The 26472-nt window shown below is 34.3% G+C and overlaps 1 protein-coding gene across 6 annotated transcripts in view; it reads right to left on the reverse strand.

Moving 5' to 3' along the window:
• LOC123682589 overlaps positions 1-26472 on the reverse strand; it is a 143958-nt gene that overhangs the window by 98148 nt on the left and 19338 nt on the right. For 5 of the 6 annotated variants that reach the window (XM_045621303.1, XM_045621301.1, XM_045621305.1 and 2 more), the window contains exon 2: positions 15709-16022. In XM_045621303.1, the coding sequence (XP_045477259.1) occupies positions 15709-16022 (314 nt within the window). Of the gene's footprint in view, positions 1-7178; positions 7458-15708; positions 16023-26472 lie in introns of those variants that run through there. The other variant, XM_045621307.1, reaches the window with a different exon arrangement.

The raw sequence follows: 26472 nt of genomic DNA on the forward strand, positions 1-26472 counted from the left end.
CGTTTCTGATATATTCTCGCACGTTCTACAAGATGTGGAAGAATGAACGGAATAACCACAGAATTAGAGAAAAGCTATTCTCGATTAAACATGTCAGCTTACGAGCCAAATTCTTGTCATTCGCAGAAGGTTTTAATTTTCTGCTTTAGTATGAAAAAATCTGCGGCTGAGGCTTATCGAATGCTCTCAAACACCTATGGTGAGGCCGCTTTTAGTGAAAAAATGTGCCGAGAGTCGTTTCAACGGCAATTTTGACGTCGAAGACTAGCATGACGATGGAAGAAAGAAGGTTTTCGAAGATGCAGAATTGGAGGCATTACTTGATCAAGACTCGTGTCAAACGCAACAAGAATTGGCAGGATAATTGGAAGTGACGCAACAAGCCATTTCAAAATGCCTGAAAGTCATGGAAATGATGCAGAAACAAGAAAATTGGGTCCCGTACGAGTTGAAGCCGAGAGATGTTTAACGGCGTTTGTTTGCTGCTTGTAAGGCAAAGACGAAAAAGATTTCTGCATCGCATTATGACTGGAGACGAAAAACTATCAGGCGCTCGTTATCGAACGCAAATAATGCGTTGGAGCCGAGCATTGAAAGGCAAACGGCCGCAATACAACGAGAGACATGAGTGATTTTACAGTGCTCGTACCCATGTTGCGAAAGTGATCAAGTTGAAATGGAAAGTCCTACCCCAACCACCGTATTCTCCAGACGTTGCTCCCTTGGACTATGACTTAATGAATGTATAAGTTTTTTACAATAAAGCCTCGAATTTCGGAAAACAACGGCGGAAGCAAAGTTGTACGCCTATGTATTATAATATATTCATTTACTTATCAGGGTTTGAATCATTCAGGTGGAAATTTATATAAAAATTGAATAGTATATCGATTGTTTAATATGAAAAAAAAGGAAGACAATTGACAACTACAACACAAAATCTAATTTTGTCTTTGAACCCTTTGAAAGCCTTGTAATCACAGCGTCCTCGTCAACATCAATGTCCCTGTGAATGTTCAGGAGGACTAAACCAAATCTGACGCAAATCTCGGAAAAACTCCTAGAAAAATTTGCCCAAACAACAAAAAAGGGTTATATCATATAATCATCAAACATTCAAACGAACCGGTCGAGCCAAGTGCCGACAGTAATAGTTACAGTCGACAGTAATTACTTCTGCAATTTCAGTTTTGAAACACGAAACATATAATGCCTGTTCTTTTTCCTATTCAAATCTCGGAAAAAACTTCAGATAGAAAAAATTACAAAAATATGCCCTTTCTGGTCTACCAATAACAGCAACAACAAAGGCTAATGACCAAAGCAGTCGATGCCTTTAAGTGAAAAGAAAAAAAAAACAACAACAACAAGGGTAATAAAATCATAAAACATTCAAACGTGCCGACAGTAACAGCTGAAATTACATCTGCAATTTCAGTTGAAACACGTTCTTTAGGGATGAGGATTGTCAACCTATTGCTACGAACTATTTATGATACCCTTATGTGTATTCTTATCTATTTTGAAGATGGGAACTCTTTCAGATATTAATTCTTCGAAATTATTTCATTTTCAAATTTATACCGTTACACGTTTGTGTACCAATTAGATAATTTTTGTACACTTCGACGGAAAATATATGAATTTTGTAATTTACAACTAATATTGTTATTAATTCGTACCTTGTCTGCTTGAAACACATATTAAGGGTCAGGTGGATCCATTTTGGGGGGGGGGGTCATGACCCCCCTGACTCCCCCCCTGGGACTACGCTTGGCGCCTATTAGATATCAATTCGAAATTGGCACTTGGTAATTTTTTCGTTTTACTGCAAAGAGTGGTATGTTCACTATGAAAACAAACATTTTGGTGTCAAAACGTATATGTCTTTGCGCCCCTGCAATTTGGCGCCCCGGCAAAATGTAGGTCCTGATTCTGGATCAACATATGAATTGTGGTGATTAGAGATTCAAGCCAAGTAGCTTGACATTTAAACCAAGCACTTTGACTTGAAAATCAAGCTCGTGAAAAATTACATACTTGAGCTTGACTTGATTTTAGATATTTATTGCTTCACTTGATATCAAGCTACTTGATATTACTTGAGCTTGATATGCACGCGTCGCACGGCATATATTTCTGCAATCTCGTGCCCGCTTAGACTAAATAAGGGGATTCCTCGAGCGCGGAGAGAAAGAAGCAACCAGTGTGACTTTATCAGTAGTTTCCTCACATTTCTATGAAATCTATTGATAGATTTTGGTAGTTTCACAAAAAAATTTCAGAACTTGGCCAAAATGGCCAAGGACTTTTTATAAACTCCAGCATCATCAGACAATTCTCCAGAGCTGCTCTTACAGTTACAAAAACCCGCAATAAGTTAGGCGACAAATTTTTAGATGCCCCATGTGTCCTGGATGGAAAATTATGAAATCAAACAAAGCCTGGAGGTTTCTCAATATTAATAAACACAATTTGTAATTTTTCCATTTCAAAAAAGTTGATATTTTCGGTCCTTTTATCCAATAAGTTTGATAAGTAAAAGTGTTTTTTGCAAGGTTCCTTCTCATTTCATCATTTTTTAATTTTTTATTGATGTGACACTGTACAGGGTGGGCAAATTTCGATGTTTTAGCACTACAACTTTTGAACCAGAGGAGATAGCCAAAATCTGATACCCACTTCTCGATCTCTTTTTCTGAGAAACTAACAAGGGTAGTATTCATTTTTGGCCACCTTCTTTTGTTTTCGAGTTATAAGCGAAAATTGGAAAAATGGCGAAATCGAAAAACAGTTATATCTCCGCTAATACTCATGATAGAGCTCTGAAATTAAAACATTATACAGGCACTTTTTTACGTAGAGTCCAGTGGCGTGCTCGTATTTTCAAAAGGGTTTTTAATTACGAAGCTATGACCCAAAGTTATGTTTTTTTAAATGGGAACACTAAATTTTTGTGCCATTTTCTGAAAGCTTAATTTTTCCTGATTTCAAAAATATATAACATCGTATGGTTCGGATCAATATAAATAATAGAAAATGGCCAAAAACCTCTTTTCACCTAAGAGTCTCAATATTTCTATGGTTTCAACTGTTGATGAACACAGAAAAATTGAGCTTTCTATAACAAGAGCAGTGTCCTTCCGTCAATCTGATTATTTCTATGCTTTTCACTTATTTCTACAAAATTCGAATCTAGATATGTTTTATAAATTTTTTATCTAAAAATTGATTTGGAAATAACGGAGAAACCACAAGATCGAATTTTTCGATCGAAAGAGTTGTAATGAGGTGCATGTATCAGGAGATTATTTACATAGGTCTCCAGAATCAATACGCACGTACCAATCCATTTTAAACAGCATAAGAAACAATGCATATCTGATTGAACTCAACATTTTAATTACGAAGGGACAAACAAGAAATAATATTTTACCTAATAATGACAACAATTGCACAATGCACAGTCGACACCTCTTCTCGATATTTCAATAGATGAATATTTGAAACTGTGTTCAAGCTACCTAGGAACCTTTTTCCAAGTTCGTTTATCTTTTCGAAACTATTTGTATAAAATGAATATAGATTCGAATTTTGTAGAAATAAGTGAAAAGCATAGAAATAATCAGATTGACGGAAGGACACTGCTCTTGTTATAGGAAGGCCCATCAACAGTTGAAACCATAGAAATATTGAGACTCTTAAGGAAAAAAAGGTTTTTGACCATTTTCTGTTATTCATTTTGATACGAATCATACGATGTTATATATTTTTGAAATCAGGAAAAATTAAGCTTTCAGAAAATGGCACAAAAATCTAGTGTTCTCATTTAAAAAAACATAACTTTGGGTCATAACTTCGTAATTAAAAACCCTTTTGAAAATACGAGCACGCCACTGGATTCTACGTAAAAAAGTGCCTGTATAATGTTTTAATTTCAGAGCTCTATCATCAGTATTAGCGGAGATATAAATGTTTTTCGATATCGCCATTTTTCAAATTTTCGCTTATAACTCGAAAACAAAAGAAGGTGGCCAAAAATGAATACTACCCTTGTTAGTTTCTCAGAAAAAGAGATCGAGAAGTGGGTATCAGATTTTGTCTATCTCCTCTGGTTCAAAAGTTGTAGTGCTAAAACATCGAAATTTGCCCACCCTGTACAATTAAACTGCTAAAAATCAAGTAGCTTGATATGATTCAAGTACCTACTTGATAAATAAATACTTGACTTAACTTGAGATTGAAAAGTAGCTTGAATTCAAGCCAAGCCGTGAATCCTGAGTGGAAATTACACTTTTTATTCGTGTAGGTGAGAAAAATTTTCTGTAGGTTTCATCAGGTGAGAGAGATTTTGCATCATGGTTCATGAATACAAACTACGCCATTACTAACAATCGTTGCAATTTTGCAAGAAAAGTTTCCTGGCCTTGGTGATCACAATTGGCCACCGAGATCTTGTGATTTGACAACTCAAGACTTATTTGAAAGATAAGGTCTATGCCGATATTGTCAATACTCCACAATCGATTCAAGACATCATCAAAGATGGTACTCGTGAAGTTATCGAGGACATACAGCCGCAAATGTGCGAATTGTTCATGGAAATTTTCCTAAAAAGGATATGGTGCTGCAACCGTAGCCGTGGCAGTTATAAGCCTGATAATGTTTCCTCTCGTTAATGGTACACCTTCCTCTTTACAATGAAATTAACATCCATTGATTTCACTTAAAAGATACTCTTTCTTTAAACATCAAAATGGAACCTATTTTTGGAAAACCCTTCAACTGTAACTGGATACCTTCACTAAATTCCATCAAACTCTGATGAGAATTGTAAATTTGAGGTTGGCACAAAGATGTTCGGACACACAAACAGACAGACATGGAATCAAAATCGTTCAGTATGAAACAGAAGCAGAAGTTTCGAAACCGGAGTACCAAAAGTGATCACAATTCTTTCTCTACCTTCGATAGGCTCCTAATCAAAATTATTATCATCAAATGAAGAAATAATGAAGTTGTCGTTTTCACATTCTTCACCTTGATCATGCATTAGAGTCTAACTGTAGAGGTAAAGGGGAATCTTTGCGATTACTATTGAAATAAGAATAATTTTCAGCCTCCCAATTCAATATTTCATCAAGCAAAATAAATTTCACACATTCCGGAACAACTCTAATTTCCTCTCTGTCTTCCGGTCTATGTCCGTAAAGTTTTGTAACAGTTTTCATTTCTACATTCATTCAATTTTATGAAATTTGATTAGGGTATCCGAAGCTTAGAAAGCATGATTTAAATTTCAGTACTTATGCATACTCAATCATGACCTTTTCGATTTTCATGAAATTTGGGTCGTAAATAGTTACATTTTAACTTTCACACCCCTCCTTCATCTAAAACAGGAGACAAAAAATAATTGTACCCCAAGATGGAAAAGCATTTCTCCCTGTGAATTGTAAATAGTCCATTTCCATCAATACCTCTGAAGCAACAAAGTTATTGATGACAATCTATAACTATTTACAGATTTTAGAAATAAGACGCACCTCAAACACGTCATAGATCAGAAGAAGAAAAGTCTCATAAACACGAAACTTCTAACCACTCTATCCATCAAATATAATTCAATTATGAATATCTCCCATAGGTGAGGATAATTTTTCCGATCAATTGCATAAAACCAAACAAATTGCATCAAATCATACTTCAACAGACAAAAGGATGACGATGAATATTGCATCTTTCACTTTGAAAGAGTAGAACGAAGTTGAAACTCTCCATACAAAAAAAAAAGACCCATTATTACCAACTAGATCCCAACAACCACTTAAATAACTTCAAATAAAAACAATATTGTTTCCTAACGAACAGGTGTTTTCTCTTGTTAAATCTATTCAAATCGTTAAAAAATTTCTGGCATCAAATTCTTCTTGTTCAACAATACCTGGCATATTTTGCAATAAGTATCAGTAACAATGTGAAACAATCATTGATACCTATTAAGTTCCTATTCAAAAGAAAATTGTTTGGTTTCAGGGAACCGTCCAGCCTTCGATTTTGGCAGAGCTTAGAGAATACCTGAAGTGGTGTTGGGCCACAGTAACGAAGCTTACGAAAAACACAACCTGTTTCTCACAAGAAATCTGAGCTTCTGAAAAGTATCAGAGGCCTAGAAAGTTAGGGATAAACTAAAATTGAATTGTGATTTTTTCTCTGGACCTAATTATTATCATTATGTATCTCCGTAATTGAGAGCGAAATAAAAATGTATCATATTAACAATGATTTTCCTTGAAATTGTATAAGTAATCCATTAGTGGAACAACCATGCATATAAAGAGTCTTTGATAGAATAACCTACTTCATTTTTTAATAATCCACCCAACAAAATTGTGACAACAATCATTTCACATTAGAAAATCTCGACTTTAAATTTTTCAAATCCTGTATACATTCATTGGAGGAGTTGGAGAATTTTCCATCTAATAATAAATTTGACCATCATATTAGTCAATACGTCCATATTCGAATATATATCATACAAATCAGAACATTTTTGGAAAAAAAAAAATTATGTAATTTTTTCCTGAATAGACATATTTCAGAGATGATCACTCAAGTATGCATAATAATATCAAGCTATCACATAGAATAAAAAACTGTCAAGGTACCTACCTACCTAGATTTCGAGGGAAAATTGTTAAATATGTGCAAAAAATATAGACATCAGTACTTGGTTTTTTTCAGTTTGTGAATAAACTATTCAACATTCACATCAACTCTCGATATTAGCGGTGTTTATTCCTTTTAAAATCATCATATAAAAAAATATCATTAACAATTTATTATAGGAAATGCAACTGTTTTGACATTACCAAACCGTTATATTCAATATTAAATATCTTCAAATTTCAACGCCATTTTGGTAATCTTCATTTAACTGAATCACAAAAATGATATAATATAACATAAAATAATAACCTCTGCATTTACCTCAATTTCTTTGCTGAACAAAGTTCTAGTTAGGGCTACATTCAAGCTAATATTTGTGTGGTTAAATCATATTACTACGCCATTTAAACAGATAGAAAAGATAAGTAGTACCTACACAAAATGACAAAACAATAAGAAATATCAAAGTACCTACTACAAATTTATAACTCAAATTATGTACTCACCAATACTCAGTCCAATAATCTACATTTCTTGACATGTGAGGATAGAAACTTCCAAAATTAGGATAATAGATCAATTGATTAGGATCTTGAAATCGACGAGAGGCGGTAAAGTCAGAGCACTGCATATTCAGGGAACACTACCATGACTATTGAATTCGAGGAAAATCGAACGATGTGAAAAAAATAGAAGGGTCCAACATCTGTGGCGATAAAAACTAATGACGATAAACGATACTAGCAGGTAGAGCACATGGTTCACATGTAAACAAGAGCAACTGAAGACTTATGCGTAACTGAAGGACTAGCAGAATAATTAAACGATTGCTTCAACCGTCTGCGGTTCGCGGAAATTTTGAATGAAGCATGCGTAGACTGACCCAATATTTTCGTGCAACTTCTAAGCATGCGCAATCTTTAAGCATTATTGTTGATTTCTTCGCACCTAAAAATTAAATGAACAGGTTGGGCAATTTTCGATGTTTTAATACTTCAACTTTTATACCAGATGAGATAGACAAACTCCGATAGCCCATTCTCGATCTCTTTTTCTGATAAACTATAAAGATAATTATTCATTTTTGGCCACCTTCTTTTATTTTCGAGTTGTAAGCGAAAATTGGAAAAATAGCGATATCGGAAAAAATGTATATCTTCGCTAATACTGATGATAGAGCTCTGAAATCAAAACATTACAAGTACTTTTTTACGTAGTATCCAGTGGCGTGCTCATCTTTTCAGCAGGATTTTAAATTATTGAGCTATGAACCAAAGTAATGTTTTTTTAAATGGGAGCTCTTGATTTCTGTGTCATTTTTTGAAAATTTAATTTTTCCTGATTTCAAAAATATATCGGGTGTCCCAAGGTGAGTGGCCTATTAGATTATTATGGAAACTATTGATGGTAAAGATTTCAAATTTTGTGGATAGATATTTGGCCATGTAAGGTACATTTTTAAAATAATTTCACATTTCCAGTGTTGCCGGATGTACGACAATTTGGCAACAACTTTGTTATTTTGAATGGGACATCCGGTATTTCTATTTTTTTTATGATACTCCATAAAATATTAAATCTATTCACTCTTACTTTTCTTCCCTAACTTTAACGGTTTTTGAGTTATTAATTATTTTTAGAAATTTTAGATCAAATTGGCGTATTACGAAAATGACTCTAGTTCGCTCAATATTTGAGATTCAAGTCAGAAATTTTGCAAGTCGTTAGATATTGATCTGATCTGTGTCACTGCTTTTGAATTATGGTTGTCAATAATACAGGACGGACCAAAAAAAATCATCATTTGCCAAGTTCCAAAATTGTGAAAAAGTATATTTTTTCAAATTAGACACCTAGTCTATTTTTCAATTTTTGGAATCAGGACAACACACTCTACAATTTTTCTATTCTCGTCCCTATACCTATCTCAACTGGATTCCGAGTTATATGCGTTATATGTGTTTATCTTTCTTGAGCCATTATTTATAGAAAAACCTCGGAACAAAACACCTGTTAGGCAATAATTGTTTATTTTGACATTTATGGATTGAACTGATTCATTGATATATCGATCTATGAACGACATAGACAAAATAACAATACAAAAGAAATTAACACTTATTGAATCAATGTGAAATCTAATAAACGCATATAACTCGGAATCCAGTTGAGATAGGTATAGGGACGTGAATAGAAAAATTGTAGAGTGTGTTGTCCTGATTCCAAAAATTGAAAAATAAACTAGGTGTCTAATTTGAAAAAATATACTTTTTCACAATTTTGGAACTTGGCAAATGATGATTTTTTTTGTTCCGTCCTGTATTATTGACAACCATAATTCAAAAGCAGTTACACAGATCAGATCAATATCTAACGACTTGCAAAATTTCAGACTTAAATCTCAAATATTGAGCGAACTAGAGTCATTTACGTAATACGCCAATTTGATTTAAAATTTCGAAAAATAATTAATAACTCATAAACCGTTAAAGATAGGGATGGAAAAGCAAGAGTGAATAGATTCAATATTTTATGGAGTATCATAAAAAAAATAGAAATACCGGATGTCCCATTTAAAATAACAAAGTTGTTGCCAAATTGTCGTACATCCGGCAACACTGCAAATGTGAAATTATTTTAAAATTGTACCTTACATGGCCAAATATCTATCCACAAAATTTGAAATCTTTACCATCAATAGTTTCCATAATAATCTAATAGGCCACTCACCTTGGGACACCCGATATAACATCGTGTGGTTTGTATCAATATGAAAAATAGAAAATGGTCAAAACCTTTCTTTATCTAATAGTTTCAATATTTCCATGTTTTCGACTGTTGATGAGCACAAAAAAATAGAGCATCCCATAACGAGTGCAGTGTCCTTCCGTTAATTTGAATCTTCCTATGATTTTTACCAATTTCTAAAAAAATCGAATATCGGTATATTTTATGTTTTTTTTATTTCGAAATGGATTCTTAAATAACAAACAGATTTTAATGAGATGGATGCATCAGATGATTATTCTTATAGGATATAGTAATCAATTTCGAATAACATATGAAATAAACGCCTTCATGATTAAACTCAACAATTTAATTAGGAAAAGAACATAACAAAAAATATTATTTAACCTAATAGTGATAACAAGTGGTCAGTAATAAATTTGAATGAGAATGAAGTTTTTAAGGAGGTGCTAAAATCGTTCATTTATACTTTCGTAGCTATTTTTATGAAGAATGTTCTAAATATGTCCCAAGAAAAAAAATCTAAGGGTGACAAATCAGGTGAACGAGCCGGCTATCTTATGGCCCCTTGGTTTCCTATCAATTTATAGCCGAAATTGTTTGATAATATTTCACTGATATTCCTACTGTTGTGAGGAGGGGCACCATCTTGCTGGAAAAAATATTTCCTTTCTCGATAAGAGGTAAATTATCTAAATAATGATTGATCTTCTGATGCATCCATCTCATTACAATCAATTCGATATTTTCGTATCCGTTTTGAAATAAAAAATTTATAAAATATGTATATCTAGAATCAAATCTTGTTAAAATTAGTAAAAAGCATAAAAATAATTAGATTGAAGGAAGGACGCTGCTATTGTTATAAGAAGCTCTATTTTTCTGTGCTCATCAACAGTTTAAACCATAGAAATAAAAAAAGTTTTTGACCATTTTCTATTATTTATATTGCTACAAACCATATGATGTTATATATTTTTGAAATCAGAAAAAAATAAGATATCAAAAATGGCACAGAAATCTAGTGTTCTTATTCAAAAAAACATAACTTTGTTTCATAGCACTGGATTCTGCTCAAAAAAAAGCCTGTATAATGTTATAATTTCAGAGCTCTATCATCAGTATTAGCGGAGATATGAATTTTTTTCGATATCGACATCTTTCCAATTTTCTTATATATGTAACTCGAAAACAAAAGAAGGTTGCCAAAAATTAATACTATTCTTGTTAGTTTCTCAGAAAAAGAGAACGAGAATGGGTTATCAACTCTGGTTTAAAAGTTGTAGTAGGTACTTAAACATTGAAATTTGCCCACCCTTTACTGATCCAAATCGTAAATTATCGCAATTCAGCAATTAATGAAGAGAATGATAAATTATTGGGTGAAAGTAAACAGCTATATTCTTTAAAATGGAAACCTGGAATATGTTTTCTGATTTCAAAGATATATGTGTTATGTGGCAGATATTTTTGGGAAAACTGGAGATTTTATACCAGTCGTGTTTTCTTAGGCCTTAGGAATAGAGAAAGTTTTTCTGTGATTCTCTTTAAATCATTATACATTTCCAATGGCTTCCAGTAACAACTGTCAAATCAGTCAATTATATGTTTGATCCCATTGATATTCTTATTTTCCACGTATCAAAATACACTTAAGAGGTAGATGGTTCATTGTGAAAATAACAAAAAATTGGATAGGAATGAGGTTTATTCTTCCTAAGCAATAATTTTACATAGCGAAGGATCTATATTTCCAGCAATATCCAGAAAGAAAACAACCGAATTACTTGTAGAATATTTCAAATAACGACCCACTCTACATTGGAGGTCCTCCGCATTCCAGACATAGAAGCTAAAAATCCTTATTATTGCATGATACGTTTGGGCTCTCAATTAGGAACATATTTGCCAAATATGAAGATTTGATATGACCCCAGAAAGAAACGGGCAAAATTCATAAAACACCCTGTATTTCCACCCAATAAATGGAGTATCTCCAGAACCGCCTTGGTGCCACCTATGCACCTGTGAAGTATTTCCGTTTCCCAATGAAACACCCTGTATATTGTTAGGTGATTCTTGCATCGAAAAACGTTGATCTTCTGTATCACAAATTCGACAGGTAAATCCCTCACAGTATATTTTGTTCTACAAGATATGGCAGAATGAACGAGTTTGCCAAAGAATTGGAGAAAATAATGTTCTAATACTTTTCATTCGATTGTTGGATTCCACTCATATTAAAACGTTAACTGAATATCTCACAGGTTTAGATTGTTATTCCTGGATGGATCCCAGAAGTATAATCTTGAAAATAATATCGTGCAGAAAAGGTCAAGTGACCGACTATAAATCTGCACCTAATGTATTGAATTTCAGGCACTCATATGCCTCGCCGCCAAGTGTCCCTTTTGTAAAAGCCTACTTTAATCTCAACTCATAAACATGTCGATAGAGAAAAAATATCACATCAGCAGATCGTTCTATCAGTCTTCACCCAGGTTCTTGAAATAAGAATGTGAATTGTCCAACTCCAAACAGTACAATTTGAATGACAGTAATTGATTCTATCTCAACAATTTGCCATCGGCAAACATAAACAACCTGAATTATACCAATTGAATTATTGACATTTTTAAAACACTATGGTTTATTACTTCCTCTTTCAATACTTGAATTGATAGCATGGAAATAACAATGAAAAAAACTTTTGATGGATTTCCAATGGCGGGATTCGAATCCGGAATCATCCAATCCCGCAAATCCGCGGAATTGAAATTGTCAATCCCGCGGATCAGCAAGACTGCGGGATTGTTAACGACATATACATATATTCTTTGTACTCCACCTATTAAACATGCTCATAAGAAAGTATTATGCTACTAAAAACATACGACAGTACAAAAGTGTTTATTTCATTGCAAAAGCTGACAATTTTTGCCGCGAAAAAATTCGATAAATCTGACACAAGATACAAAGATCGGGAGGGCATGCAAAGCTTCGAAAACTACCTAATTGGGATTAAAAACATGTGTTCCGTTGAAAACATTTGGCATTTAACAGATACTAGTTCTGAATGCAAAATCGTAGGAATTTTCCATAATATTGAATGTGTAAACAACTTCCACATAATTCGAAGCAAAGATAGTGTTGTTTTTTGTCTTTGTGAAATACATTCATCCCTCTTTCAATTAGGGTGATAGGCAATGCTGTTTATATTGGTTGGGTTGCCATCTGTTATTTATTGAACTTAGTAAAGACTGTTTGGAGATGTTTATTGCAGGGAATATTGATAAACGCTGCGGAGCGGACCAATCTCATGTTGTTTTTAAGAATCAAGACTATATTTTTTTAGAAATATGAAAAGGTGGCCACAAACTGGGCGAATTTGCCGCCCTCGAATAGAGGCGTAATTTATGAGTGGTTTATGGCTTTCTGGGACGTTTCAAAAGACGTCTGCGCTTTTATTGTCTAATATGCAGTTTTAATATTGAATCCCGCATATCCCGCATGGAAAATCCCGCAATTTCGATCCCGCCGAATTTCAGCGGGATCCAGCATTTGCGGGATTGGATTCCCTACTCCGAAACTATTGAACCTAAATTTTGCAATAAACAATATTGTAGGTACTTAGTATCATAAAGAGTTAATTCTCCTAGAATCATTTATTCTTGTATTGTATGCGTATTGTATAAAAAGCGATAATAAAATCTCACCGCATGCCGAATTTTTAAATTGTTACGACTAAAGACAGATCTATTGGTGCATAATTTTTCTCATTCATTTATTTCTCCTTATTATTTTTTCTCCTTCATTCAAAAACCTTCTGAAGCTTTGAAGAGAGGATAAAACTTTGCATTGCAAATAAATGGGGAGAACCTTTTGAACATTTAGGTGGAGTGTGCTTTCAATTCAATTTTTATGGGTATCTTTCAATTGAAACATGTATTTTTGATATCTTATTCACCTGTTCAGTAGATTTAAGTTTGTAGAGAGAAATTTTTTCATTTTAACCATTTCCACTTCATATCCCAACAATGATTTATTTTATCGCAAACACGAAAATGATAAAAAATTTCTAGTTTTAAACGAAAAATTAATATTTCCTATTCAAAAATAAGGTAACATGAAATTTCTGCATACGATGTCGTATGTTCTCGCTCGAGTGAAAAGTTGGACTTTCCCCACTTGTTGCACAATATACTATTCTCTATTTCAGTATCGTAATGAGTCCATTACACTTCTAAAAACAGTGCGGTGTTGAACTCATTACAGCGTCGTTTTCAGATAGATTTTTCGTTTTGTGGTTGTCTATACAAACGTCAATAAATGTCGATACGATATAATATAATTTGGATATAATGAAATGATTTGCAACATTATTCGCAAATTCTCTTAATTTTAGTTATGTTATATAGATTTAGTCAGAAATAATTCACGAATTCAATGCGTAATTGTAAATTATTTCAAAATTTGAAACGTACGAGTCATATACAAATTCCGTATTCTGTCAATTTTCGTCAGTCATACCAACTGCCAAGATACAATACAAAAGTCACTAGGATATATAATCTGAATTTCCATTGAATTTCGACAATATTTCACAAAACTCGTCTGAAATAAAGAGAATATCGTCTAATACTCGTTGCAGAAGGCAATTCCAACACACTCATGCGTTCGAAAACGAGCACATTCATGTTGGAATAGGAGCCCATTCTGCAACTTGTTTTAGAATATACCATTACCGCAAATGTCAACGATGCGAGGTAAGCGGCTATATCTCAGGATCCACTCATCGTAGAGACTTGCGGTAAAAATTTTTACCACTAAAGTATACAAGAAAACACACTGGAAATTGTTTTGAAGTTCATACCTCTACCGCTAGGGGACATAATAGCTATCGTCGAGTAGAAAAATGAATTTTACTCGAAAATGTTTCATATGATGTTGAAGAAAAAATATCATCACTATAATCCTTGGAAAATTCTCTATATTTTTGAATTGTCACTTTTGATTTTAAGACATCAAATAAGGGTTAGTGAAAGGGAGAAATCTGACTGATTGAAGTGCCTGTAACTTCAGTTTGTCTCAATATTTTTGAGCAAATTAGATCTCGTTTAAGAGATGATATCTTGTTGATTGAGGACAAAATATACTCATGATAAATTTGTTTTTGCTGCTTTCGGTAGGGGGCGCTAAGTCAGAAGTTCATTGTTTTGTTCATTTTACTCCGAAATTTCAAACGTAATGATAAGATTTTCTTAACAGAAACAGAAATTCCATCAAATTTGCATGGAACAACTTGAAGGTCGCAAAGCAATAGTTTCGGGCGTTCTGAAGTCATTGCCGAAAGAAGATATTCTTCAACTGATGCACTGCGAAAAACCAAATCGTGTCTTTAGGTTCTGACAAAAACAGAAATCCCATCAAATTTGTATGAAAAAACCAGAAGGTCGCAAAGCGATAGCTTCGGGCGTTCTGGAGTTATGGCCGAAAGAAGACACAATTTAGTTTTTCAGTGCATCAGTTGAAGAATATCTTTTTTCGGTCATAACTCCAGAACGCCTAAAGCTATCGCTTTGCGACCTGCAGGTTTTTTTCATGCAAATTTGATGGAATTTATGTTTGTGTTAAGAAAATCCTATCATTACGTTTGAAATTTCGGAGTAAAATGAACAAAACAATGAACTTCTGACTTAGCGCCCCCTATCGAAAACAGCAAAAACAAATTTATCGTGAGTATATTTTGACCTCAATGAACAAGATATTATCTTTCTGACGAGATCTAATTCGCTTAAAAATATTGAGACAAACTGAAGTTACAGGCATTTCAATCAGTCCGATTTAGCCCTTTCACCTACCCTTATTTGATGTCGTAAAATCGAAAGTGACAATTCAAAAATATAGAGAATTTTCCAAGGATTACAGTGATGATATTTTTTCTTCAACTTCATATGAAACATTTTCGAGTAAAATTCATTTTTCTACTCGACGATAGCTTTCACGCCCCCTAGCGGTACAGGTATGAACTTCAAAACAATTTCCTGTGTGTTTTCTTGTACACTTCAATGGTAAAAATTTTTACCGCAAGTCTCTACGATGGGTGGATCCTGAGATATAGCCGCTTACCTCGCTTATTTGCCCACCCTGAACATCGAATGGGAGGTTTAATGTCCTCAATGTTATGTATCGTAACTTTCGTAACGTATATGAGATGATTTCGTGCTTGCTGGGTAATACAATAAATACAAAAATGAAACTGAATACGAGCACAATATATATACTCACGGTCCATAATGAAACGAATGTTCTGCGTGTGTCCTACGATAACTAGGCTCATCCATCGGAGATCTGGGTCTGATCGCTGGAGGGATGTCCCTGTTGTAGTTGCGAGGTACGAATGTCCCTCGACCTCTATGATGAGAATTGTGACTTCTCGCGGATTCGCCGCCTATTCGATTCGTCGGTGTCCCTCGACCTCGAGAAATCCGTGAATCGTGACATCTCTCGGATTCACCGTCTATGCGAGTCATGGAATTCGAATGGTGCGATTCGGGATGCCTCTGTCTTCCCAGATGGAAAAACTGACGGCAATATGACGCCTGGAAGAAAGGATTCACTTGTTCAGATATTTGAGCATTAATTAATGGGGACCACAGACGAGCAACTTAGTTGCCAACTTGTCAAGTTGGCGACTCAGTTGCTCGTCTGTGGGCTGGTTGTAAGATGTCTAAAAACCAGGTGTATGAACTGATTAGCTTTTGTTTTGCCAATTTTGAGAATATTAGTTAAGCTTCGTTATGTAAACTGTAGGTAGCGCTATCAACAAATTAAGATTCTTGTTGTTTATTATTTACGAGGTTTGTGCCATTATGTACCTATATGTATATCTTTCATTATAGTTATGATCTATGGACGTAATTCTTGTAATTGAAATACCAATAAACTCTCTCTCTCTCTCTCTCTCTCTCTCTCTATTACAAATATTTGAATTCATTCCAGTAAACGTTTCGTGTTTTGTTTTACGACTTTGCACGATCATACTCGATTACACATCGCTTTTGATTGGTCAGTATCGGGTTTTAATTAATGTATCCAATCAAAATCAACGGAAATGATAAGTATGACATTGCGGCGCCGCCACGATCTAAAACTAATATTTTCAATTTGGTCGAATGTCATTGCATTCAAAATTTGACGAGTGCATTCACCATGTTTTTAGACATCTTAGCTGGTTGTTATTCCAAGTTGACAACTAGTTTGCTACGAGGTTGCAGCGTCTGTGGAGTTGTCCGCAATAAGATGCATAGAAAACCTGGTGTGTCTACTTATACCTGTAAAACTTTCAGACAAAACGGGAGATTTTTCAGATTTATACCTACTTGATTTCGAGGGATCGCGGTCTGTTTCAGATGGCGCATACATCGTTTACATTTGACATTTCTCTCAATTCTCGACTCTTGTGAACCAAGGGCGTAGTTTTTTTTTTTGGTGGGGGATAATTGAAAAAAAAATTTTGACGACAACTTTTATTCATATCTGTTATGTTAGAAGAAGAAGTTTTATAACGAAGTTTGAACCAAATTACTCGAAATATTTTTTTTTATTACTAATTCGGTTGTTCTTACCTTATACTCTGGGTGTTCTCAAATTAGAGTTACGAAGGAAAATGAGAAATTACTTGGATAATTTCGAGAAAAAAAAGTTTCATGAATATGAGCCCATAAACGCTTTGCTTTCAATATACAGGTTGTTTCTAGTGTGTCGTACAGTTTATCAAATATTTATCAATCTTCGCTACAGATTGGGTAAATAAATACCAAAACTTATAATTAATGCATTCATTAGAGCTTACTAGCTCGATCTTTATAATAATTTGGATTTTCCTGAGGATTACTGGAGATTTTTTCTCGAAATCGATAGCAGATACGACAAAACTATAACAAACCAAAAAGTGTAGTACCGGACCAGAGTTTTTTCTTCATTTTTCTAAACTAACAGCCATTCACCAAAATATAGTTTTGAAGGAAAGAAGCAGGCATTCTTCCAGAAAAATATCACCCTGTAGATTTGCATTCAAAATTAGCATATCACATGGTGAAAACTTTAAACTGGAATATCTATGGCCAATTCAAATTAAATATCTTGTGAAGGGAAGGTTATACGAGAAAAAAAACTTAAACTTTAACACATGTATCTCAAAACAAAATATTGTAGGACTTTTTTTCTTAAAATGATCCGGAAATCTATCATTTTCATTTGAATATCAATTTAGGAACACCGTGTAATTACCCCCAGTATCCCCCCATTTCTACGCTCTTGTCGTGAACTTTGAGTATAGAACAATAATATTTTATATTCTATGGTCTGTCATTATATTCCATTCATTTGAGTAAATATTCAATATGAACTGAATTGTCATTTATTGTGAATGTTTGCATTGTCTAAAATCAGTATTTCCTTTTTAAACGGCACCTGGCAGATAGCGGGAATTCGAAAATGTTTGAAGAGCGCCCCCTTACAGAACTCTGGTGAAGCAGACACCAAAGCAACATGTGGGTCTCTCAAAAAGTCTGAAACCAAATTGAATCAGTAAACACACCAGGCATTCTATGCATCTTAACTAAAACTAAGTTGCAGCGTCTGTGGAGTAGTCCGCAACTAGGTTGACAACATACGTTGGATTTGTGGATGTGTAGAGGGAAGATACCTTTAGAGCTAGGTTACATGGCTAGTGGATCACAGCTGTGGTTCAAGAATACTTGGAAAACAACCCGTGTCAACAGAAGAGTCGAGAGAATATTCACGAAATGAACGATTTAGTTTAGTGATTTATTGGTGTTCAATGACAGTTTAGTACTACAATATTTTTGGTATTCGTGAATGTTTTAATTATTGCTTAGTGTTGCATTTTCCCTATATTTGAACCAATAAAATGATGTTATAAATTGTCTTACCAACACAAACTGCTCTCTTGCTTCCACCCAGCACCGCACTGTATAAGGATGTAAGGGAACAGGGTACAAGGATTGAAATGGAACAAAATGGGACTTATACAATGCAAACTGACCTTCTAATGAACTGTAATCCTAATATATTTAAAATGTTCATGAATTAAACCGAAACCGTTATATTAAACACCGAAAACTTTATATTACCAAACCTTAACTTTTCTTTCCGACAACCGATACATCTAACTTTAATCTAACAAAAACATACTTCTCGATTTCCCAGAATCCGCAACGTTGCCAAAACTGAACATCATAATAATCAAAAAGGGCTAAAACACTTAGATTTAATTTATCATTTTTGTCCACCCTGTACCAATTGGAATTAACATGTGATACATTTTTGGAATCAGCTAGAGTAATCGGAAAATTGAGACAAAATGGGGGTGTTCCATTTAAAAAAAAGATGACGTTGACGTCATTAGGTACTCGAAAGTAATTCAGTCTGTATAGTTGATTATTATTTCAAAATACGGTAAATTAAAATAAAAAAATGACGTAATTCAGGATTATTTCCTAAAATGAATTTGTTCCACACTTTACGGACGGTGTATATATTTTGATCTAATAAGTTTATTATGAAAAACAGACCAGTATATTGGTGAGAACAATTTTATATTATACATTTAAAAAGTTTGTGGAATGGTGAATAAGACCTATCGAAACATTCGAAGAATTTAAATCAGGAATTGTTCCCAAAAATTTATAAACTCCTGTAAATATTGGCAACCATACCTATTACATATATGAAACAGGAAAGATACCTACTGTTCCTTCTTTAAACGCCTCAAAACATATTTAAAAACTCCACAATTCACGAGAGAGAGTGATGAAAATTAGATATCGAAAACGAGAAGGTTGAAAAATCTATATAATCAATATAATTTTGTGATATGGATCAGACTAAATATATTTCATGATTCCAATTCCAAAAATCCCTTCTTCATATTCGCAAACCTATCACAGAATCAATATCGAGTTTAATTTCCCTGTGGATGTGCAATGAGGCCAATCCTGCCAATATTTCCTGACCCTATACGCTCTATTAGTGTGACGTCACACACCGCCATTTTTGATTCTCCTGTTCGGAAATCGGAATCCAAACAAATAAATTGTCACTCAAATTAGTACGGTGTCGTTGAAGGAATTGGCTTAATTTCATAAATAAGACTATTTGAGGAACGATTTCAGTATTAATTGATAGACAGAGGAACGAGGTTAATACCAGTGAGTTTGAATCCTGCATCATTCCCCAGATTTTGTAAAAAGCCGTGTTTATTAGTTGAACTTCAAGTTCGAACTTACTGGCATTAATCTCGTGCCTTCTGTCTATCAATTAATAGTAAAATCGTTCCATAAATAATCTTATTTATCAAAATAAGCCAATTTCTTCAACGACAACGTACTGATTTGAATGACAATTTGTTTGTTTGGATTCCGAACACTGACAGGAGAACTAAAATGTCGGTGTGTGACGTCATCACTAAAAGAGCGTATTGTTGATCTGAGTCAAGTTTTCAAAATCTTCAACGTCAAAATCTCCTGTCAGAGCTTGCCAAACTTACAGGCATTACAGAGATCAAATATAGTATCAAGTAAAGCTTTGGATACATTGACTTATCGCAAAATTTTATGCCATCAATGCTGTACCTGGCAGATTTTCAGTCTCAATGATGCATTTTTCATACCAAAACTCTAATTCTGTTTCGATTAAACTTAGAAACGATACTATTTTTTTTGGAATTTCAATACAAATTCCTTTGAACCCTGCCTAAAATCATAATAATATTTCCTTTCAAATTCAATGACTATGGAAAACCTGGGGTAAGTGTATCTTCTTCTTCTTTATGTGCCGTCTAAGGTTGGCTATCATCATGGCGATTTTTACCCTTGAAGTTGCGGATCTGAACAATTCAACAGAGCTACTGTTGTACCACTGCCTTAGGTTGTTCAACCAGGAGATGCGTCTTCTTCCTATACTTCTTTTACCCTGTATTTTCCCCTGTATAAGTAAGTGTATACCGCTGACAAATTCAAAAACACAGATGGCTAAAGAAGAGGTGACAAAGCGGATAGATAAAGAAACATAATAAACCTCGGACATAGACGAGCTCGTAGTGCAATAATAAGTATAATCATCTTGAAAGCGATAATAAACTCGTGAACCGTAAAAGGTCCCATTTTTTACTACCCTGCCGGTTTCAAAGGGAAGTAACGCGTGTTTTTTTTTCGAGGTATATAACTTTAAGTTGGCATTACTGTTCAACATGGCGACCGGTTTAACAGCTGTCAAGTGATTTATTCTCAATTTGGTTTGGCAATTCATCATGAATAGACTCACGCCTGAACAACGCTTGCAAATAGTGTAATTTTATTTCGAATATAATGGTTCTGTGCGGAATACGTATCGCGCACTACGTCCATTTTATTTTGTTTAGCGATGAAGCGCACTTCTGGTTGAATGGCTACGTCAACAAAACAAAACTGCCGCATTTGGAGTGAAGCTTATCCTCAAATGTATGTCGAAACATCGTTACATCCAGAAAAACTGACTGTTTGGTGCGCTTTACCGGCTGGTGGACTCATTGGTCCATACTTCTTCAAAAACGATGATGGCCAGAACGTTACAGTCAATGGTGATCGGTATAGAGCCATGATTACTAACTTTTTCATTCCTGAATTGAACAACTATGATGTCCAGGAGCTGTGGTTCCAACAAGACGGCGCAATATGTCACACAGCTCGTGCCACAATCGATTTATTGAAAGACACGTTTGGTGTCCGCCTAATTTCACGTTTTGGACCTGTGAATTGGCCTCCAAGATCTTGTGATTTAACACCGCTAGACTAGTTTCTGTGGGGCTATGTAAAGTCATTGGTCTATTCGGATAAGCCACAAACCCTTGACCATTTGGAAAACAACATGCGCCGTGTTATTGCCGATATACGGCCACAAATGTTGGAAAAAGTCATCGAAAATTGGACGTCCAGATTGGACTACATCCGAGCCAGCCGTGGCGGTCATATGCCAGAAATCATATTTAAAATGTAATGCCACAAGATTATCTTGCGGATAAATAAAATTCATGCCAATCGAATAATCCATCGTTGTTTTATTGCAATTTAAAGTTCTATAGCTCTAAAAAAAACACCCTTCAGAATGATTTTTGGCTCATTTTAATGTATGAATAATTTTCATTTTTCGTCTTGGCGAGAATTCTGAAATTTTATATTTCAGATGTCTTGGAGGTAATTACCACCAGTACCCCCCTCATGTCCAAGCCTTTGCATTTAAATGTCCTCCGCGTGATAACTTGCAGGACTCGATCCTTGTGAAGTAATTTTCGATGACTAACCGGCAAATTTTTGGCAATATCTCATCAATAACTTGATGGATGTTGGTTTTCAGATCGTCAATGGTTTGAGGATTATCGACGTTAACACTTATTTTCGCATAACTCCACAAAGGCTTTGAATCACAAGATGTTGTTGGTCAATTCACATAATCGTAACGAGAAATTACGCATCCTGGGAATTTTTCTTGCAATAAAGTCAAAACGTGTCGTGTTGTGTAGCTTATAGCACCATCTTGCTGGAACCACATATCTTCCAATTCCATATCATTAAAACATCTATAATCTTTTTGGTTATAACGATGAGAATTAGTGGTTTCAGTGACACCTTCTTCATTTTCAAAGAAGTACGGGCCAATCTTTTCACCAGACCAAATTGCATACTATAGAGTGACTTTTTGTTGATTTAATGGCCTCTGAGCAGTTACATGAGGATTATACGACAATTTGGCTTGTTTAAATAGACATCGAGGGAAAATGTGCTTCGTCGTTGAAGAAAATTCGATGTGATAAATTATCATCGAAACGTTGTGTTAAAACACCCAATCGGCATATGTTCTACGACTTCCATGGTCAAATGGTTCTTGTGTCCACTAAACCTTATAAAATGGAGATGCAAATCAAGATACAAAAAAAAAACCATAACGTGCCGTAAGAAAGGCCCAAATGTTATGCGCACCGTCTACTGGATAAATCTGGATCTTCTTCAACACTTTCACATTTACTTACAGCAGCAATATTTTCGTTAGCGCGTGCATTTCGATGATGTAAGGGCCTTAAGTCATCAGTAACAAATTTAGTATCGATTTTGTTCACTGTCTTACTAATGGTCTAGTTTAGTGATGTTGATAATACTATATTTGGCACGATAGAATTAAAATATAGAGCAAAACTGATAAATCAGTGAAAAAATTTTGAAAATCCATCAATAAATGACTGAGAAATAGATCATTTAAATTTACGTATTTTAGCGCGGAACGTCTTTGGTCTGTGACGTCACGGCTCTTGCCTGTGATCGCTACACCATAAATTACGTTTAAATACTTAGCCTCGCCAAGGCTCTCGCGCCGTTTGTAGTTGTACAGTGTAGTTTTAACTCAAGTTTTGTTTTTATGTCACCATAATGGAAGAAGGCTTCGTCAAAGGACAAAGTGACAATTTGCCTAAAATAGATATATTCGCAGTGATGAAGTTTTTTTCTTCAAATCCATCTTATGTCAGTGCAGAAATAAAAGGAGTTAAACTTTTCAAGTAAGTATCTACTTTTGAGTTTGCTTCATCATGGTTCAACTTATAACGATGATTTATTTGAAAAACGTTTCATAAACAGTTTGTAGTTGAGTACTGGTTGTTGAAGTCTATCAATGGCAAAACATATTTATCTGAGGAGTAAAAAGTAAAAAAAAAAAAGTAATTTATATGTATGTATATAGTAAGTTATTTCAGCCATCGTGTAACGAACAAAACACGACATGAATGGCACAAGTGATTGTACACCAATGAATTCGTAAGCACTCTGCGAATACCAGTCGTCTAGTGTGTGACGTCACGACACTTACACGTACTATGAAATTATTCTTCCAAGCGCAACTTCAAAGTCCCATAACTTTTTCATTTCTAGAGATATTTCAATGATTCTTCCACATTTTTGTTTCATTTTACTTAAATTTTTAGAATTAATCCTTAACAAAAAAATGAAAACTAGTCCATTGTAGTTGGACGATTATGTCGATCATAAATTGCCCGTAATGCACGAAACATACTTACAACAGAATCATTATTTTTGTAGTTTTCACTATTCTCACACGTTCAACAGTAGATAAACGATCCGCTCCATATTGTTAAATGGCTTCTATAAAACATATGATGCTTCCGATGACAGTTCCGTTTGACATATGTCATTGAAACAGGCAGTGGCGTACCCAAAGAGGGATAAGAAGGACATATCCCCCAAGAGGAATATTCATTATCTATATCCATTCAGTTTGAGGTGGATGACGTGAAATTTTTCTATTATAATCTCAAGAAGCTGTAACTATTACGATGGAAAATAATATATCTTGCATGAAAACCATACGTCAACATGCTAAAACACATTTAGACTCGATCTTCAATAAGGCTCAAAAAAAAAACAGGTTTTATTAAATTTTCTTGTATATTTCAGGCTCTTGTCTAGAGAATTGGAACCGTTATCAAGGCGAAAATTTTCATGCCAAATAGGGGTAATCCTATCATGTTGCATGTTTCAGAAACATGTTGACTACTTTAAGGTTACCATTTACATTCCATTCATTTATTATTTTATCAGATTTCCAAACAATAAACAAATTTGGAGGGCTTTATGTATCTGCTGACAGGAGAAAAAACAACTGATTTCGACGAGTCTGACATACTTTTAGATTTGTATATACCGTTGTATCCAGAGATATTTCCAAAACTGAAACTGAATTGTGGCACAATTATCAAATCAAAAGCAATGATCAAGCTCTATCTCATCTGGAATTTTGTAATCAACGATCTTATCCTTATGTGCAAAAGTTATCACTAATACTTTGTACAGGGTGGGCAAATAAGCGAGGTAAGCGGCTATATCTCAGGAACCACTCATCGTTGAGACTTGCGGTAAAAAATTTTACCACTAAAGTAAACAAAAGAAAACATTGCAAATTGTTTTGAAGTTCATACCTCCACCGCTAGGGGGCGTAATAGCTATCGTCGAGTAGAAAAATGCATTTTAATCGAAAAATTTCCATATTAAGTTGGAAAAAAAATATCATCACTGTAAACCTTGGAAAATTCTCTATCTGTTTGAATTGTCACTTTCGATTTTGCGACATCAAATAAGGGTGGGGGAAAGATAGAAATCTGACTGATTGAAATGTCTGTAACTTCAGTTTGGCTCAACATTTTCGAGCAAATTAGATCTTATTTGAGAGACAACATCTTGTTGATTAAGGAAAAAATATACTCATGATGAATTTGATTCAGCTGCTTTCGATAGGGAGCGCTAAGTCAGAAGTTCATTGTTTTGTTCATTTTTCTCTGAAATTTCAGATGTAATGATAGGATTTTCTTAACAGAAACAAAAATTTCATTGAATTTGCATGAAAAAACCTAAAGGTCGCAAAGCGATAATTTCAGGCGTTCTGAAGTTATGGCCGAAAGAATATATTCTTCAACTGATGCACAGCGAAAAACCAAATTGAGTCTTCAAGTTCTAACAGAAACAGAAATCCCATCAAATTTGTATGAAAAAACCAAAAGGTCGCAAAGCGATAGCTTCAGGGGTTCTCTAGTTATGAACGTAAAAAGATATTCTTCAACTGATGCACTGAAAAACTAAATTGTGTCTTCTTTCGGCCATAACTCCAGAACGCCTGAAGCTATCGCTTTGCGACCTTTCGGTTTTTTCATACAAATTTGATAGGATTTCTGTTTCTGTTAGAACTTGAAGACTCAATTCGGTTTTTCGCAGTGCATCAGTTGAAGAATATCTTCTTTCGGCCATAAATTCAGAACGCCTGAAATTATCGCTTTGCAACCTTCAGGTTTTTTCATGCAAATTCAATGAAATTTTTGTTTCTGTTAAAAAAATCCTATCATTACATTTGAAATTTCAGAGAAAAGTGAACAAATCAATGAACTTCTGACTTAGCGCTCCCTATCGGAAGCAGCTGAATCTAATTCATCATGAGTATATTTTTTCCTTAATCAACAAGATGTTGTCTCTCAAATAAGATCTAATTTGCTCAAAAATGTTGAGCCAAACTGAAGTTACAGGCGTTTCAATCAGTCAGATTTCTCCCTTTCACCTACCCTTATTTGATGTCGTAAAATCGAAAAGGACAATTTAAAAAGATAGAGAATTTTCCAAGGTTTACAGTGATGATATTTTTTTTCCAACTTAATATGAAAATTTTTCGGTAAAATGCATTTTTCTACTCGACGTTAGCTATTACGCCCCCTAACGGTGGAGGTATGAACTTCAAAACAATTTCCAGTGTTTTCTTTTGTTTACTTTAGTCGTAAAATTTTTTACCGCAAGTCTCTACGATGAGTGGATCCTGAGATATAGCCGCTTACCTCGCTTATTTGCCTACCCTGTACAATACCAGTTTCCACAGCAGGTTCTGAATGCCACACTCCTGAAATTGTCTAAAAAAACCCGATTCGAATCTCCGCAAAAATCCCAAAAATATTTTCGCTTTCTCGTCTACCAATAAAAAGGAATAAGTCATAAAACGTGTCGACAGCCGTATTTACTTCTCAAATTTCAGTTGAAACACGAAACATATGTCTGTTCTTTAAGGATTAGGATTGTAAACCTATAACTGAGCTATTCATTCATTTTTATTGTACCTTCATTGGATTATTGTTATGTATCTTGAAGATGGAATCTGGTCCAGATGACAATTCTTCTGAAATTATCTGTTTTTGTTTAAGCCCTTACACATTTAGATACGTACAAATTTGGGTACTTTTTGTGCAATTTAAAGGAAAACGTGTGAATTGCATTTCTACTTTAAAAAGCAATTTGTTTATTATTGTATTTGTTTGGAATGTGCCTTTGGTTTTTGGGGTGGACTTATTTATATTTTTTTAGCATTTCTGTTTTTTTCTTGTGAATGTATATTCTAAAGCTGTGAGAAACTTTAGAATTAAAAATATACGTAAAAACATTGAAAAGGTTC

Source organism: Harmonia axyridis, chromosome 6, assembly GCF_914767665.1.
Source record: "Harmonia axyridis chromosome 6, icHarAxyr1.1, whole genome shotgun sequence".
Taxonomy (NCBI): domain Eukaryota; kingdom Metazoa; phylum Arthropoda; class Insecta; order Coleoptera; family Coccinellidae; genus Harmonia; species Harmonia axyridis.